This window comes from Acanthopagrus latus, chromosome 17 (genome assembly GCF_904848185.1).
Source record: "Acanthopagrus latus isolate v.2019 chromosome 17, fAcaLat1.1, whole genome shotgun sequence".
Lineage (NCBI taxonomy): Eukaryota > Metazoa > Chordata > Actinopteri > Spariformes > Sparidae > Acanthopagrus > Acanthopagrus latus.
In genome coordinates, this window is record NC_051055.1 from 27,545,361 (window position 1) to 27,563,348 (window position 17,988).

General features: G+C 42.3%; 2 protein-coding genes across 4 annotated transcripts in view; one reads left to right on the plus strand and one right to left on the minus strand.

The window, feature by feature from the left end:
* col28a1b (collagen, type XXVIII, alpha 1b) overlaps positions 1–17,988 on the minus strand; it is an 18,585-nt gene continuing 597 nt past the window's right edge. The window contains exons 2-36 of one of the 3 annotated variants that reach the window (XM_037072858.1): positions 17,014–17,287; positions 16,372–16,514; positions 14,374–14,939; positions 12,714–12,734; positions 12,538–12,597; positions 12,363–12,416; positions 12,242–12,286; positions 12,126–12,152; positions 11,990–12,034; positions 11,862–11,906; positions 10,015–10,068; positions 8,491–8,559; positions 8,097–8,165; positions 7,484–7,552; positions 7,146–7,214; positions 6,931–6,999; positions 6,737–6,805; positions 5,408–5,476; positions 5,225–5,296; positions 5,059–5,127; positions 4,856–4,927; positions 3,954–4,022; positions 3,797–3,865; positions 3,652–3,720; positions 3,492–3,560; positions 3,310–3,378; positions 3,144–3,212; positions 2,971–3,039; positions 2,785–2,865; positions 2,667–2,702; positions 2,411–2,447; positions 1,766–2,320; positions 1,412–1,596; positions 831–1,125; positions 1–525 (exon numbers count right to left, since the gene is read on the minus strand). In XM_037072858.1, coding sequence (XP_036928753.1) covers positions 353–525; positions 831–1,125; positions 1,412–1,596; positions 1,766–2,320; positions 2,411–2,447; positions 2,667–2,702; positions 2,785–2,865; positions 2,971–3,039; positions 3,144–3,212; positions 3,310–3,378; positions 3,492–3,560; positions 3,652–3,720; positions 3,797–3,865; positions 3,954–4,022; positions 4,856–4,927; positions 5,059–5,127; positions 5,225–5,296; positions 5,408–5,476; positions 6,737–6,805; positions 6,931–6,999; positions 7,146–7,214; positions 7,484–7,552; positions 8,097–8,165; positions 8,491–8,559; positions 10,015–10,068; positions 11,862–11,906; positions 11,990–12,034; positions 12,126–12,152; positions 12,242–12,286; positions 12,363–12,416; positions 12,538–12,597; positions 12,714–12,734; positions 14,374–14,939; positions 16,372–16,513 — 3,600 coding nt within the window. In that variant the 5' untranslated portion in view covers position 16,514; positions 17,014–17,287 and the 3' untranslated portion in view covers positions 1–352. Of the gene's footprint in view, positions 526–830; positions 1,126–1,411; positions 1,597–1,765; positions 2,321–2,410; positions 2,448–2,666; positions 2,703–2,784; positions 2,866–2,970; positions 3,040–3,143; positions 3,213–3,309; positions 3,379–3,491; positions 3,561–3,651; positions 3,721–3,796; positions 3,866–3,953; positions 4,023–4,855; positions 4,928–5,058; positions 5,128–5,224; positions 5,297–5,407; positions 5,477–6,736; positions 6,806–6,930; positions 7,000–7,145; positions 7,215–7,483; positions 7,553–8,096; positions 8,166–8,490; positions 8,560–10,014; positions 10,069–11,861; positions 11,907–11,989; positions 12,035–12,125; positions 12,153–12,241; positions 12,287–12,362; positions 12,417–12,537; positions 12,598–12,713; positions 12,735–14,373; positions 14,940–16,371; positions 16,515–17,013; positions 17,696–17,988 lie in introns of those variants that run through there. The other 2 variants (XM_037072859.1, XM_037072857.1) reach the window with 2 other exon arrangements.
* mios (missing oocyte, meiosis regulator, homolog (Drosophila)) overlaps positions 17,817–17,988 on the plus strand; it is a 12,095-nt gene continuing 11,923 nt past the window's right edge. Inside the window, exon 1 of the mRNA XM_037072860.1 lies at positions 17,817–17,964. The gene's annotated coding sequence lies outside the window, so the exon portion shown is untranslated. The remainder of the gene's footprint in view (positions 17,965–17,988) is intronic.

Below are 17,988 nucleotides of genomic sequence, written 5' to 3' on the forward strand. Positions count from 1 at the left end.
TTAGTGGTTACAAAGTTTGTTTTATTTTCAACACAACTGCTCGACAGTGTCAGTAACATTACAGACATCGTTCTGATTGATTAACACAATGGCCAACAGGAAAAAAAAACAAAACACATTTAATAGTACATGGCCTACTGAACAATTTAAACCTTTAACTACATTTTAGGTTAATGTGGTTTACTGAAGCCTCTTTTAGAGCAGTTGCTGTTCATTTTCCCTATCCATGTCAGAGTAGCTACAAGTAAAATACTAAGGCACTGAACTTGAGGTGAACTTCATGGCGTGAAGTCTCAGCACCATGTTGTTTTTTTGAGCATTGTGTTCATGACTACAGGCACGTTGTGCACGTTTAGACCTTGACGCAGGTTTTTCTGCACTCCTTCTCGGTGTCGAACTGGTTGCTGTTTCCTCGACAGCCTCCGAACCAGAACTGAGCGCAGGAATTGGCTGCGGCGTCGTAGTACCACTTCACCACGTACTCCCGGCAAGGTCCTGGATCCAGGGGTTGACTGCAGCGCTCTGCTGAAGACAGCGAAAGACAAGTGTCAGACTTAAGGAGACTGAGCTCACAAGCTGTGCTAGCAGCTCTGTGATGTTACACATGGGCATAGAGATGCTTTAAGCTAAATGCTAACTCCAGCAAGCTAACGTACTCTTAAAGATGAGGTGCACATGTTTGTTCCCCCGCATCCTGTTCCCAGTTCAATGTTTTGCTCCATGCATTAACTCTCTTATTGTACTCAGGTGAAATACCCCCAACCCTAGGAGAGCATAGAATCAGGGAACATAAGATCTTGGGAGTATGGTTCCCTAGGTTTCCCTGTTACCTGAGCCGCGGGTGTCTGTAGGCTTCAGTGCAGGAGTCGGCGGTAGTGGTGCTGGTATCTTCTCCTCAGACGGGGTCTTCAGAGTGGGACCCGCCGGCCCGATGGCTCCCGTCATCACCACGTGGTTCGTGGGGTCCTGCATGTCAAACTGTGGCATGAACTCGGTTACAGGTCTGAAGGGCTCCCTGTCGAACAGTGGAAATCTCTGAATTTCTGAGGAGGATCTGTCGTCGGGGGTCGGGGGTCTCTGTGGAGTTACGGGTTCTCTGTCAGGGACTGACGCTGGAGGGCCGGGCTGTAGAGCAGAGAGTGAGATCATCCACTTTTGTCGCGGAAATGTCAGGTAATCACTCGAGGACAATTCATACTAGCACAACATTTTAATGGCTATCTATTAAATAGTTCTTGAGCCATTTCTGTCTGGACTGAAGTGGTGGACAGACCGTCAGAGCCATGAAAGAGGGTTGTTGGAGGATTTTACTTAATTGCATCTGGATATCGCCAGTGATACAATAAACCATTGCAAGAGAGCCCTCAGTATCAACAGGAAGGTACAAAAAAAACTGATTTGTTCTCCTCACCATCATCTGGACTCTCCTGAAGTCTCCTGTGAAAGTGGGTGTGTCTGTATCGACCCTGTACGGAGGTTCTCGAACGTTACTGGAGATCTCTGGGATTCCTGGAGGCAGTCTGGAGTTCGGGATGGAGCTGAACAAATGTCTTTCTCCATCCTCACAGATATGACTCAGCAGTTTCCTCTCCAGAGCTGCAAGTCCAGAGCAATGTGAGCAAATGTAAACTCAGTTACTTTTCACCGCTAGACCGACCGATATTTTAAAAATCTGGACAAATAAAAGTAGGACAATGTGTTTGTTATTTGGGTAAACTAACCCTTTAATATCCTGCCACGTCATGTGATCACGAGAGTGGCTCACCTGGAAGAGTTTTGAAGTCATCGATCAGGAACACGTGGTTGTTGTCGGGGTCAGAGGCCATGAGGTTGATCTCCTTCTTGAACTCCTCGTACAGCGGATCGCTCTCATTCACCACCCCGATCACGAACATCTCCACGTTACTTCCTTTAGCTTCCGACACCGCGCTCTCCAAACTGACCGCGTCCCTCTTGTCGGCCTGCCCGTCTGTGATAATGATGGCCACCTTCCTCACACCTGCCCGAGCCGCCTTGAACACCTGGTTGGCCTGTTGGATGGCGCTGCCCGTGAACGTACCCTCGCCCAGGTAGGTCATGGAACGCACGGCAGACTTGATCTCATCTCGATTGGCCTCCTGTCTGAGGCTGACCACCACCATGTTGATGTGGCTGTAAAGGACCACCCCCACCCGCGTGGTGTCCCTGTTGACCGAGGCTCGGTCGATCAGGGCGTTCACAAAGTCTTTGATCACGTTGAAGTTGTCGGGGCCGACGCTCTCGGAGCTGTCGATCACAAACACGAGCTCCAAGGGTGTTTGGCGGCACGTCACTCCACAACCTAATGGAACAGAGAAGAGAGGAGCCACATTATAGAAATAAAGAAACGACTACAATTCAAAATGCGAGTTTTGAGTTTCTGTTTACTCACTGCAGATGGATCTCACTATTTTGATGATTTCATCTCTCTGTGAAAGATAGAAAGTGCAGTACTTTTAAAACTGAATGTTTACATGCGTACGAGTGTCCAGGTCTTGAGTCTTCGATCATATCCCTGATGTGACGTTTACACAAACCTGGATAATCAACTCTCAGTGTACACACACCCATACATCTGAAGTGCTGAAAGATTAATGATGGCTAGTTAAGGTTTTTAGACCTGTGCTGACATCATGCGTGATACTTACTGTGAGTCCAGGCTCTCCTTTTTGTCCCATTCTGCCCTGTGATTTGAAAGAGATCAACATTTTTTAATTAATGACTTTGAAAGCACTTCGAATTTGTCTAAAAAAACGACTTCCGTACCAATGGTCCGATGGCTCCGGTCTCTCCAGGCTCTCCTTTATCTCCCTTTTTGCCTTTTTCACCTCTGAACCCTCGATCCCCCTGCGAGAGGAAAGAAACACTCATATTATGAGTCCTGTATAAGTTGCATATTTTGTTTCAGTTTCATGCAATTTATCATTTTGCTCAGTGATCATGTGTCGTTACCTTGTCCCCCTGCAGACCTTGTCCAGGAGGACCTCTGGGGCCGGAGATCCCCTGAAATCCAGGCTCCCCCTGGAAACATACAGCACAGATGCCAACGAGATCTTGATTGAGCTCATATAAAGTTTCTGTTGTCTCAAAGCTGCTCTCATCGTGTCTTCAGCTGACAGCGGTACCTTTTGTCCTTGGATGCCTTCACCAGGTGACCCTGGTGGACCAGGTTGTCCTGTTCGGCCGACGGCACCCTGGAGGGAAAAGAAACTGCGTGTCTCTCTGGATGTCTTTCAACGTGAAGTTGAAGGCTTTTGTGTACAAGTTACTGTTTGAAATGGGGCAGGTTACCTTTGCACCGAGAAGGCCAATCCCTGGTGGTCCTGCAGGTCCAGGAGGTCCGGGCAAGCCTCTGTCTCCCTGAAGTGGAAACAGTTTCAACACTTAGAAAACAAATATAGATATAAGAAAAACAAAAACAAAACAAACAAAAACAAAACAACTACAATCTTTTCTGTGGGCTGAACTTTTACCTTTGGTCCAGGTAAACCAACACCATCCGATCCCATCTCTCCTATCAGACCCGGAGGCCCTGGAAGTCCCTGAGACACAGGTGTGAATTGATTACATCATTCGGGCTGTAAAGGGATAATAATGTAAATGTACTGTAGGTAGATGTAGGTTGATACTCACTGGAGGACCGGGGTATCCGTCACCTTTCAGTCCAGGTGACCCAGTGGGCCCTGGGGCTCCTCTGTCTCCCTACAAACCAAACCATTTGTTTTTTCAGAACCTTTCATGGGAGGATCAGTGAAGATTAAACCTGAGCTGAGCTCACCTTGGGCCCAGGTAAGCCAATCCCTGACTCTCCCACAGCTCCAGGTGGACCTCGTGGACCTAGTTCTCCCTGACAAGAACCAGAAGTAGAACAATAAACCAAGCTTGTTGCTGTTTACAGTTACAGCTGCGGTTTTGTTTGCGCCACATGAGTTTACCTTGGCACCAGGTATACCCTTCCCTGGTGGTCCCGTTTTTCCTGGTGGCCCAATAATTCCTGGTTCCCCCTGGAAGACAAAGCACTTATTAGACGTATATTAGTTTAGTTATATAATAATAAGTAGCTAGTTTTAAGACTATAGAGTGCCAAAGTCACACCGCTTCCTGTGGACCTTCTAGGGAACTTATTTCGGAAAGACTATGTGCTGTAGTGAGTTGAGAGAGACAGATAATTTAAAATAAATCAAATCGAAACATATGAGTTTTGCCATGAATCACACATATGATTTTTGTCAATAAATTTTTGTTAAATGTAATTTTTCAAGTCAAGAAAGTTTTTTTGAAATTGAAGTAAAATGTAATCTAGTTTCTCACTCAACACTCAGCAACAACATGGTCGGCAACACGGCTCAGAAAAGGTCCTAAGATGAAAATCACAGTAAATCTGTCGTATTGACAACTGCAGTCATGTGACAGGGTAGTTTGTCAGTTCAGTGAGCTTCTAATATACAGGAGCAGCTCTACAGTGTCATGGGTTTTGGTGAGCGTCACTAACATCACTAACACGACTGCTGTGTAGTCTTTATAATTACACACACAGTCTTATATTTAATCATATGTGTGATTCATGACACAATTCAAACAGGATCCCAAAATTATTCTGAATAACTTCAGCTCTCTATATCCAAAGTGTTGTGGCACTAAATACATCTATTAGTCATTAAATAGCTCTACAAAAATATCCAGTATGGTGGAGCTTGTTCTAGGCCATGAACCTGCCTTTACTACCATGATACAGTCCGCAAGGTGGTGGAGATATTTTAATTCCCAGACACATAAACCTGTCGGTGTCAGCGGATATAATTTTCATATATAATTGACCTGTTGTTTATGTACAAACCTTTGCCCCCATTGGCCCGACTGGACCGACCGCACCGGGCTGGCCTCTGGACCCTCTCTCCCCTGGGGGTCCCTGCCAGAGCAACACAAGGCTGCGGCTCAGATTCTACCAAACAACCCTCTGACTCATCATCATGAGTTATGCTTTCAGAATATCATATTACAGGGATTTTTTTTTTGTCAGCTGTGAAAAACGTCCATTACCCGTTCTCCAGGTGTGCCTTTAACAGAGGCGCCGACAGCTCCTCTCGGCCCCGGTAACCCAATGTCACCCTGACACCATTTGGAAACAGTTAATGAAGCAGAAGACTGGTAGGAATTATTAGATCCACTATGAAAAATAGAAAACAGGTTTAGGTAGCGATGTTACCTTTAGTCCCGGGGCTCCATCCTCTCCTGGCGGACCAGGTATACCTGGTAACCCCTCAGCTCCTGGGTCACCCTGAGAGAGGACAGTAATGTGGAAGAGCGTCAGTGGCGTTCAGACTGACTCAGAATGATGTAAACCACATAACAAAAGCAGTGAAAGCAGCAATTAAATTTGCAGACTTACTTTGGGTCCTGGTTCTCCCACACCTCTCTCACCTGGCAGTCCAACTTCACCTGGGAGTCCCTGGTTCCCCTAAAAGGTAAAATTCACAGCACAGACAGGACGAATATTCAGCGTTTTAACTCAGAGTTTAAATTGATTGTCCACAAGAAAGAGGTGAAATTCAAACAAATGTGATATTGAATTCTAAAAAATAACTTCGTTTGTAATTTGGAATAAATTTGAGGATAATTTTGCCTAGAAAAAAAAAAAATGTACTTGCATTATTCTATATTTTTCTTACCGGCAATAAATCCTATTACAATACCAGAACCAACAGCCTGTTAGTTCTCTCCCTGTGTGTGTCACTAATTCCAAAAATCATTACTTCCTACTTAAGATGTAACATAGAGATTAACATAGAGACAAACATAGAGATTTATTTGACTAAAAAAGTCTTAGTTATTTCATCAAACAGCCGGGTGCTGGAGTTTGTAGCAAATGTTACTTTAACTGGATTAAATTGGGCATTTGTTGGGAACTATTTGTAGCGGTGGATTAATACACACAGACGGTGAGTGTTGATGTGGACTGTAGATCAGACAGTTTGGCTCACTAATATCTTTTTAAATATTTTTTGAATAATAATGACACTCTGTGGCACAAAGGAAGAACATATATCAGGCATTTGAAACAAAGACGACACTCGAAATCAAATCATAATAACATGTCAACAAGAAAGTGGGAAATCAAAGACGGCAGTTTGTGACTGAAATTAAGTGTAAAGTAAGATTATAAAAAAAACCTGAATAGAGTTTAGGACGTAAAAGGAAATTCTCAAAAATTAGAGCACAATAAAAAATGTTCAGTTCCTTTTCTTTTCTTGTTTAAAGTTACATTATGCAGGACTTTGCAGAATAGACTCATAAAATAATCCCTCTCAGTCTTTAGATTGGACTCTCTTTGCGGTTCTGGTCATTATAGCTCACCGACCCAAAATGGTGTTATGTGATAACTGAGACTCAGAAACCACAATCAACTGCTTACAAACAGTAACCAGCAAATCCTTCACGTTAAAATGTACAGACTCTCACATGAAGCTGATCTCAACGTGCCTCAGATTATAAACTAGCAGCCTCTCTTGTTGCCGTGTGATCGAGACTGAGACTGATTCAAGCCGGCGTGTGATTGACAGGCCAGCTGTGGCCCACAGGTGCATCTGTGTGATAAAATATGCAAAACAATGTAGATGCAGTCAGACAATCAGCTGACTGTCAATCACAATTACTATCTGAGTTTCTGTTTCTGAGACAAACACCCCGTCAGTTATTGGACGTCCCCCTCCCGTCTCACCTTTGGTCCTGTTATTCCAATACCTGGGAGTCCTCTGGGGCCTGCGGGTCCAACTGGGCCTTGATCGCCCTGCGAAAGAGGATTAAGATGAGAACAAATCAAACTAAAGCAGCTTGGAGATGTTGATAACTAAATACGATGGTTAGAATGTGACTCTCCGCTTCAGTTTTAGCAGAAGTTCCAGCAGTTTTTACCTTTTCTCCTTGAAGTCCCAGACCAGGAGCACCAACCGGACCTGTGAGCCCCGGCGGGCCCTGACTGCCCTGAGAAGAGATTCATACAGAAGTAAACAAAGAGCCAGCTCTGAATCAGAGAAAGTGAGACGCAGCCGAACACTTACATTGCAGTAAATGTTGCAGCATTAACAGACAGTTTGAGTAAAGATGTAAAACCTTTCAAGTCTCTTCACCTTGTCACCTTTGACCCCAACACCAGGAAGTCCTCGGTTGCCCCTCGGACCCTCGTATCCTCGATCACCCTAAAACAAGGACGGTGAGTTGAACCAACAGTTCTCATAACATGACTGCATGAGCTTCACGCATGTCCAACATGTTAAAATTGGAAGTTTAAGCCAATAATGTAAATTCCTGAATAATTCACAACGTTTTGGAGAAATCAGAGAGACAAATAGTTGTTGTGATTTCTACGAATCAGTCTGTTCTGCTTTGCACCGGAAGTGAACGTCACATTCTTCTTCAGTAAATCAGACACTACATGTTGTTGTTTGTATGAAAAAACCTGACCCACCTTCGGACCTGGAAACCCGTCTCCAGGTGGTCCTGAGTTTCCTTGTGCACCTGGAGGTCCTGGGGGGCCCTGGAACAAACAAACAACTTCCACTAAAAATCCACCGTACGTGAACACAAAATGCTGAATACAAAATGCTCCAATATTAGACAGTCAGGTTGTACTTTGCACACTGGTGCTGCAGGGGGCAGCAGGGGTTTAAACAACCCCACAGGGACGAGAGTGAAGTGGACTGAACATGCTCGTGTTTGACAGTTTGACCATCTTAATTTCAGGAAACCGATTAAAAGAAATGTGGATTTATGCTGTTTATAGTTCTTCACCAAAGATCAGAGGGAATGTTGAACAATCCATATGTGATGTAGTTTAAAAAGAACATCTCCACTTACTTTTAATGATTGTTCAGTTTAAAAAAATGTCCTTGTAAATGTTTTTATGGCGTATTAGAAAAACTTAATGTAAACAAAAGATGTACTTTACAAATATTAGTGTCTTTGACCACTTTTATCACTGTTACTTGCCAATGACACTGTCATACACAGAGAGCACTTCAGATTATTCTGCTGTGTACACAGAACATCTTGATGCATTAAAAGACCATTTTCATACTCACTGGCAGTCCTGGTTCTCCGATCCCAACAGGGCCGATGGGACCTGCTCTTCCCTGGATGCCTTTTTCACCCTGTAAACATCACACAGTTCAACGAATATCTACATTTTCCAGTCAGGCATAAAAAATCTGATATTTGCTCTATAGCTGTCATTTATAGGGGGTTGTTAGTTTCATATAATCAGTGAAAACAACTAAACGATCTCTCTGGCTGGTAGAAATGTCCTAAAAAATGTTCTGCAACTCTTAAAATGAGGCAAAGTGAACTGCATACATAGACTATACAAAGCTCAATTGTTGTGTTTTACAGCTGGAAATATTCTCACCTCACTGAGGGTACATTTTAGGCATCGATTAGATTTTAGGGTTGTGAGGAGTGTTTACAGTAAAGAGTTACCTTTGCTCCTGGGAAACCGATACCAATGTCCCCCGGTGGTCCAGAAGAACCAGGGGGTCCTCTGTCTCCCTGTGGCAACAAACAAATTCAGAGATGAGTATGTCATGACGACGGCAGTTCAACACTGTAAACATGTGAAATTGATTCAAAAGTAGCGACCAAAGTCGTTTAGGCATCTTCCCTTTTTTGTACAGGATGCCATCTTGTTCCCTTTGGCATTTACTGTTGTTTACAAATGCATCTGATGGAAAATACTATAAAAATACAGTTTATACTCTGATTAATCTTCATCAGTGAAGCCAAATGGCCTGCAGTCTTTTTTTAAACATTTTCTGGCATTTAAGAAATAAAGACCAGACCTTTGTCTCCTCTCTAAAACTCTTGATTAATGTCTGGACTTTTCCTGGATGTGCGATAAATCACATTACAATTCATCTGCATAAGGAGATCTTTGTTAGAAAGCTCCGTGGTGATGGAGGCATCAGCATCTTATTAGCCATGGGCACACATTTTTAAAGGTCGATCTTATGTTTCGACCACTTATTGACCAAATCTGCTGTCTGACAATACAAATGTTGTGTGCCATCGTGTCTGGGTGAGCGCTGTGTGTGTGTGACTGAAGAAATTCTAATACGATCTGAATAAACGGTTTCTGTGGTTGACCAAATAATCATTCTTTATTTTACTGACAGAATGCTCCTCTCTGTCTCTGCGAGGATGGTGGATTGGATTTTTCGGATCACAAAATGAAAATGTTTCTTAGAACAAGCTCTCGAAACCTCACAGGAGTAGTTTGACATTTTGGGAAAAAATGCTTTTAAAAACACACACAAAAAAACCCAGCAGTGACTTGTTGGCATCACACTGAGGTTGCCGGGCAACCAGTGGGGATGCTGAACAGAGATACTGGGTGGATGGAAACAGTGACATCTGTGATCAGTACAAATATAGTATTATGGGCTAACCTTGATTAAAAATCACATTCTCAGTGTTAAATGTTAAATTATATAATCATATATTCTCTATATGTTGACAAATATCAAATTATTGCCATTTTTGCAATAATACAAAATAATAACATATATTTTCCGAAAAGCTTCTTATCCAGTAATATATGCAACATTCAATATTTCATATTAGTATATTATTAATGTATTATCAAAATATATATGTAAATTTTTTCTGGAAGCTTAATAATAATATCTTCTGTAGAATATATGTGAACTCCTTCCATATGTTGAAATATATGTTTATAAGTATATTTGCTTCTATTTTTCAGTACATGTCAATATATCCTTGTTCCAAAAACCAAAACGTTCTACACTCTTGTATGCTGTAGTTTTTGTGGTGTACGTGCTGTCTGCTGCAGTGTGTTCTTGATATGACCACTGGGGGGCGGTAAAGTAAGAAATGTTCAAATCCTAGCACATGTTTTATACGTGTGATAAAATCTGTGCATTCGATATGAAAATGAGTTGAAAATTCTCCAAATTTCATGCATCTTGAGGTCTTGAGGAAACTCACTTTCGGTCCTGCTGGACCCTCAGGACCCATGTCTCCTGGTGGTCCTAATGCACCCTGCAAAACAAATTTAAAATATGATGTGTTGAGGTGATTTTCTTCATTTTGTGCCAAAAATGTTGCATCCAGCAAAACGCAACAGTCATGTATGAATTTAAAATGTGGCCCTGTCGTTGTATGACTAAACTGAAGGTCAAAACCCAACACAGCTGAGCGAAAAATACAACAGGATTAAAATCGACATTCATGGCTTTCATGTCCTTCGATTCTCAGGCCAAGCCCACAAAATAACAAGGTTATACTGACACTGTGCCAGTAGCACAGAGGAGGAAGAGTGGTGCTGGGCGGCCAGGTCCCTGCACTAATCCCACCACACAAAGTCTGTTCCTGCAAAAGAATAATATCCTGCAAGCCTGGATTCACTGCTTTGGAAAGCCACATTGGTATCAGGATTACCCATAATCCAATATTCACATTCCATTAGTGCAGAGATGAATACGAGACAAATTCCACTTCCATTTTTCATATTGGAGGCTGAGCAGGCTGTCTGATGTGGACGTAACATGATGTCTGTGTGTCAGTGAACAGCAGGCAGCAAACTGATGATCAGGGGCGTAAAAGGGCCAGGGATGAAAATACAAGTAATTAAAAAAATGATCTAATGGCAATGTTAAATGATTAAATGAATCTGATGATAAGTCAGTTAAAACCGGGATCACTGACAGTTGATCAAATTTAAAAACTGAAACAAGACTAAGTCTACAGTCATGGTTTTGAGGTTTTACTTAGACGTAAAGGTCTTAAGAGCTTAATGGTAAAGTCAGCATGCTAAAATGCTAATTTTAACAATGCTAACATGTTGATATTTAGCAAGTATAAAGTTTAATATGTTCACTGCGTTACATAGTTTGCCAATCCCTATAAGAGCTGTGATTTTGGTATCAGTCTGTTTGTAGTCTGAGTTTTATTGACGTTTGAGTGCATTTTAGAGGCGTGCAGGTAAACAGTCTGTGTCTCAGGTTGCTAATGGAGCTGTGAACCACGACCAGTGCATAAAAGAGGAAGTTTAGGCTTAGGTATCCATTTTTGCAGATATCTACTGGCTACGCCCTGAAACATTTGCCGTTGCTCTCAGAGGCTTAATGTTTGTTAGACAACAGCTGATGGGTTGAAAACGTTCCAGCATTTGGTTAAAAAACATACAAAATAACTGAATTTGGCTGATGAATTTCAGTGGTGGTGTAGGTGTTTGCCGGATGATGCTGCTACATAAAAAGATGAGAGTTTACAGAAGTTATTAGAACGAACCACATCAGAAAACCTCAGGAAAGGTCAGGGGATCATGAGTCAGAAGGATTCATAGACTGTATAATAAAACATCTCTGTGACGTCACCCATAGGTTTCCAGAGAGCCGCTCAGTGTGGATGGAGGCTCCAGCTGTTGCCATCTTGGCACGGCCCGACTCCCCCTAACTCCCAGCTAATCCAAAAATGGGCAAAGAGGTGGAGCGTGGCTTAATCTTTCCGCCCCGGAGGTCACCGCTTGGTTGGATTCATCTTCTACAGGACCATGAATGCATGAATGAATGAATGTTTGTACAGAGCTTCACTGCGATCCACCAGATATTTGTTGAGAGCTTTCAGTCTGGACACAAGTGGTGACCAACACTTCGATGGCGTGGCTAAGCACTGACACTCACTGTTCCTCATAAAACATGCTGCCACATAAAGTCAGGAGACTTTTCTTTTCCCCGCTGCTGTATATGGAATTATTTGTTGGGTTTAAAATGAGCAGACCACGCTCATTACTGCTATCGTTCAATAAAAGAAGACATCTATCTGTGCTATACCTCTTCTCCTTTGGGTCCTCGCTGGCCTGGAGGTCCCTCTGGTCCCTGCAAAAATGACACTTAATTCAGTATTCAGACAAACTCTGTGAGTACTGATGGAAATAATGCTCTCTTAATAATGTCCATACACTGTCACCCTTTTCACCAGGAGTGCCACAGTCTCCTCTCTCCCCCTGAAATACCAAACACAACGTTACATCCTCTTGTTTTCTTCAGGCTTGAATAGAACTGATTAGCATGTTGCTAAAGCTAAACGTCACCCACCTTGTTGCCCTTATAACCTGGTCGACCCTGCAAAAGGTGAATCAGACACTTAATATCTGCATTTCGTCTGATGAAAAGCACGTTATTTGGTAGTTAAAGAGAATTTATTTTTTTACCTCTGGGCCGTCATTTCCAGGTCGTCCGTTCAAGCCGGGTTCTCCCTGATAGAAAAGACACCAATTTACAGTAAAATCAGACACTAAAACAGTTAAGAATCGTCTTTGTGTGATAACTTACCCTCGCTCCCTTCTGACCAGGTGACCCTCTGAAGCCTTGGTCCCCTTTTCTACCCTGGAATTAGTAACAGTCAAGTCTTAACTAGGCGCTAAAAGACAAATTTAAGCCTTGTCATTTATGATGAAGACATCCAGAAAAACACAGACAGGATTTTGAATAATTTCTGGACACTGACCGGACTTCCTGGAGGGCCCCTCTCTCCTCTTTCACACAAACAGACTTGAGCCTGTGGACACTAACAGGAAGAAAAATAAAAAGTCATTGTCAATGTAAATGGCTGAATGCTACATAATGCTAAAATAAACAGTATAATTATAGAGGTAAAATGCTCAATTGTGTTGAAAGACTTACGCCTTCAAATGCGACTGCAGCCTGGATGCAAAACATGAGACAAAACATGTTCAGTTACAGGTTCAGTACCACAGAAAAGATACATTTATTGTGTCTGAACTAATGAAATAAACCATTGTTATGACTTTATTGAAGATATTTTAATAAAGGATTTTCAGTCATGACCTGTGGATCTGCGTTTGAACTTGTCTTGTTAGATCATAGCGCTGCATTTGACTCCATTAACCATCACATCCTTATACAGAAACTTTGACATTTAATCAGCATTATATGACATGCATTTAACTGGTTTGAAGGTGCAATATGTGTAGAATAAGTTGAATTTTTACTCCAAATAATGAAGGGGCAGCTTATCAGCAGAGTAACCACAGAGTGCTGCACACTGTAGCTGCCATTAGCTAGTTAGCTCAGTTAGCCATGCAGTTAGCGGTCTAGAATGTGAGCTTGAAGCACTGGGGGAGTGTTAGTGTTGTATGCACTGCTTGCACAGGAGCCAAGAGGGAATGTTGGCAGGGAGAGGTGCCAGAATTCTCCTTGCACACCAGTTTTAGTCATGGAGTTCCACAAGGTTCTGTGTTTGGACCCTTGCAGTTTTTTTGTTCATTGCTGTTGTTATTATTGTGGTTGCTGTGCACATCTGTCTATCTGTGTCTCTCTTAATCCCACAGGTCGAGACAGATGGACATCCAGTATGAGTGAGGTTCTGTTGGAGGTTTCTTCCTGTTAGAAGGCAGTATTTTCCTCTTGGCTGTCACTGTGTGATTGCTCATGGATTTAATTAGAGTGCAGTCTAACCCTGATCTATATAAAAACGTGTAATGAGATGAGAGCTTCTGTTGTAAGTTGGCACTTCACAACTTACAACAGAACTGACTTGACTGCATTGATATATAATGTCTTTCTTGCAAGCTGTAAGCACGATTGAATAATTTCACACATTTCTGGAGAGCAGGACAAACCAGACAATCTCCCTCCAACAGGCCATGACCCCGACATTTCTATGTGTGTGGAAAATGCAAAGCAGGCAGGAAAACCCCTCATCATGCAGACACAACTCTGTCACCGAGACATGAACCCGCTGTGAGGACACGAGTAAGTGCGGACAAAGAGGACCCCTGTTCTAGCTCACAGTTAAGCACAGTGGTTGCCAATCTTCTTGTTGTTGACCCCTTAAAAAAGTTACATCACTGCAATGGTTACAGCCTTCTTAAAAAACAATGATTTGTAAACAACCAACTAATTCTATTTTCCATTTCATTTGAAAAGTTTCAGAGGTCAGCAGAGGTGAGAAGAAAAATATTGGTTACCTTTTATAACCCTTTAACTGATCTTGGGTTCTCTTGGAGGGTCCAAACCCTTTTCGCCCTTTTTTCCCAACCATGTTGTCAAAACTAAGATGGATATCCAAGCTGGTTCTGACTGAGAACCCAGAGACACACTGTGGTAGCGACTTCTCAATCACAGTGTAGTCACATCTTAAGCATACCCGACTTAATCTTCTATTTCACTCCAAATGGGACCAAATCTTACAAAAACTTATCAGGAAACTGTTAACTGAGGTAATACATCATCCTATAAGCTTACATAGAAGAGTTGCCTCCTGCTGGCCATTAAAAAGAACATCCCAGTTGTTTCTTATGCCAACATGGGCAGCACTCACCATCTCTTTGAGCAGCTTCTCCTCTAGCTGAGGATTCAGCAGACTCTGGACAAACTGCTGAGCAGGTGTGCTGGCGATGGCGCGGAGCTTGGCGTTATTCTGACTCTGCTGGGCGATGTCTGATAAACCCACAGCGAAGAACTTTATGCCGTGACCTTTGGCCTCGGCTGCAGCTGCGATCACATCAGGGTTGCGGGGATGGTCGACCCCGTCGGTCATCAGCACTGCAACCCTGACGCTGTCCGCCGGCGTCTCCTGCACCAGCAGCTGGGAGGCGTTGGTGATGGCGTAGGTTGTGTAGGTGCCGTGGCCGATGTAGTTCATGGTGCTGACTCGACCGTGAAATGAATCCAAGTCTCTCCAGGCTGAGAATCGGTGCTCTATGGAAACAGAGCTGCTGTACTGAAGTGCAGCCATTCGCACCTTCAGCGTCCAGCCGGCTACCTGCAGCATAGCGAGGCGGGTGCTGAAGCTCAACACGAAGGCCTTCTGCTTCTCAAACAGGAATATTTTGGCACTCTCTGAGCTGTCCAGGATGAAGGCCACTTCAAGTGAACATGTTAGACCTGCGGGAGAAAGAAACCCATCAAACCAAGACTGTAGAGGAAGACAGATAAGAGGATCTGGAAATGGTTGCAACTGCATAGTCCTTGTAGTAGATAAGAGAAGTAGATAGATAATTGAATTGGAATATCTTTGGATTTGGGACTGTTGGTCAACTAAAACAAGCCAATCAATATATATTTATAAAACTTCAAAACCTTTGTTATATAGTTCATTGAGTTTTCTAATTAGATTATCCCAAATGTTTCCAACAACATTTAAACCAAGAGAAATCTGTTATGTTATTCGAGGTAACAGTGCCTTTCTTTTGTGAGGAAATAGGATAACATGGCCAAACATAATGCACATGACAATTTAGAACATTACCTTGTCAACAAACATTTCTGCTTGTGTTTGAAATGTTATATTGCAAGCAGCTGGACTCGTTTTAGACGTTTCACTTCTCATCGAAGAGGCTTCATCGGTTCTAACCAAAGGCTAAAAGCCTCCAGTTAGTAAGAACTGAAGAGGCCTCTTGGATGAGAGGTGAAACATCTTCAGGAAACTGAAACAGGTCCAGCTGCCTACGATACAGCACTGGATGACTGAGAACCTTCATCAACATTTCTGCCTGTGTCATGTTAGATTAACTTTCATCAGCAATGGGTTTTGTTCGACAGATCCTGTGATTCCACTCTGCTTTTATCTTCTGTCTTCTGATTTGACAGAGAGACCTCTAGCAGGAGGAAATGGTATTCTGTGCATTTAAGCATTGCCTTTGCAGAGTTACAAAACAAAAACCTAACTTGAAACAGAAACATGTTTATGTCCGTGTCTGTGCAAATGCAGGACATCCGCTGTTAGATAATGAGTGTAAACTACCTGCATGTACAGTATGTAAGTGCTACACTTTGCCTCACACATGGATGGCAGAAAGCTCCCATGCTGGCATGAACATTGGGAGAAATTTGGGGTTCGGTTGTCGTGTTCAAAAAGAAGGATTTGTCTAGGGTTTAAACATCAGGGATTTGAGATGTTAAGTTGAAAATCTAGGCAGACTTTCCTGCCAATACAAGACTTATCATATTTTATTTATTAATGTGTTTGTGTGCTTTTAAACTATTTATGCTTAATTTATTTAGGATACATTTTTACATTCCAATTCCAATGTTTGAGTAATATGCATTAAAAGTTAGTTGCTCTTTGAAACGGTGTACTATTATGCTATTATAGAAATTGTTTAAAAATAATAATAATATTGTTCCCTGCAGTTATTTAGGGGACAATAAGTCGTCCAACAAAACGTGATTATCCCGACAGGCTCATTCTTACTCTGACTCTACTTATCTTGAGCTGATAATGTCTGATCCTCCTACCTGAAGTCTGCTACACCCACAGGATCCAGTGACTGACCTTCCCCCGCCCCACATGTGGACAGCTCATATAAGGAATTACCATTTCCTCCATCGTCATGCAGCCTGTAGTTGTTCCTGCGTCCTGTCTTCCTTCTCTGGCCCGAGGCCTCGTGCAGGAGAGCCAGCAGCAGCAGGCAGAGCGCCACTCCCCTCCTCAGGTTTCCCCTCAGCAACATTTCCATCCTAGCAGACGAAGCAGTTGGAAATAAAGTAAATTAACGTCAGCATGTGCAAATCAGATATTGTGAGTGTCATAAGAATCACCTGTTTTATATGTTACTATCACGCATCCTGCTAACCACCACCAATAAACAACTGTAAAGCTCCAGTTAAAAACAGTAATGTTATGATTCCTGATACTGATGATGTGCTTTCTAAAAAAGCTTTGACTATTAGAGAACTAAAATCTCTAAAATATAAAAATATGAAGCCAGAATGATGATTGTGCAAATACCAGTTAGTCTAAACAAATTTCAGATACTGCAGCCTTTGCATAATCGTTAATATAACTCAGCTCATGTCAGTAAATAAGCATCTTTGAATATCTAAAAGCAACAACATTCTGCCTTATTTGACTAATATAAATATAATGACTTGTCTAAGCTGTAGTATAAACTTTGCTATTCAAATAAATAACAACTGTGCTGGGCATGCAAATAAAATATATTCAAAAATATGTTACCTAGAATCTCATTTAGCTGCTGGCAGAGCTTGTAGTCCAATCAGCTGTGGCTCTTTGGGGGGCATTTCGCCGCTGAATCTGGTCCTGTGAACCGGGCTGAGGCAGACTGAGGACCATCAGATGAGCTGATGTGCTGCTGTGTGTGTAGCTGGGGGCTCTGGGGCCAATCCAACATTTCAGCCCCTGGTCCACTTCAGAGCTTGATGACTGACCGAGAGGACTCTATTCTCCTGACCCTCCTGTTCAGCTCACAATATGTTTTTACACGAATGTTCTAGTAGTGTGGATAGAACACAATAGTTAAAACTGAGCATCATTCAGATGAAAAATATATTATATATCTTATTATTCAAATCAAACGCCCTGCAGTAAGTCAGTGGTGGTCTTTTGCTGTTTTCATTTAGCCTCACTGCTTTGTGTTTTGGGCTGTTGTGCATGGAGATTGTTTTGGATGCCTTGCGTAAGAGTCCCAAATGAGATTGTTTTACTTTTCCACTTTCGCCCACTGATGTGAAAACCAGATGAGTTGTAAGTTATCATGATTCCCATGTACTGCACAGTTTTTAACCATATTTAAAGCATCCAACTCGTAAACTGCAGTCAATCCGATGATCCATGTGCACTGGGTTAATTCCCAGAAATTAAGAAAAAAAAGAAAAGATTTTCAAATAATCTACTATATTGTTCTCGAGTATAATAATCTGATTATGTGTGTTATTATGAGGTGGTTCTAAGTATTTTCATACACTTTGCTAACAGCATCCTCTGGTGGTAAACTGCGTGTATTAAATTAAAGTTAACCGGAACTTTTTAGGAGCTGACACCTCTGAACACCCCGGACGTGTTTTGGTGTAACACACAACACTCAAGTGGGACTTGAAGTGTCCCTTCTTCCCGACATGTGTATGTCAAGTCGAAATACACCTGCTCGTTTAAACACTGCGCGTGTTTGTAAGTAACACAGCATCGTTAATC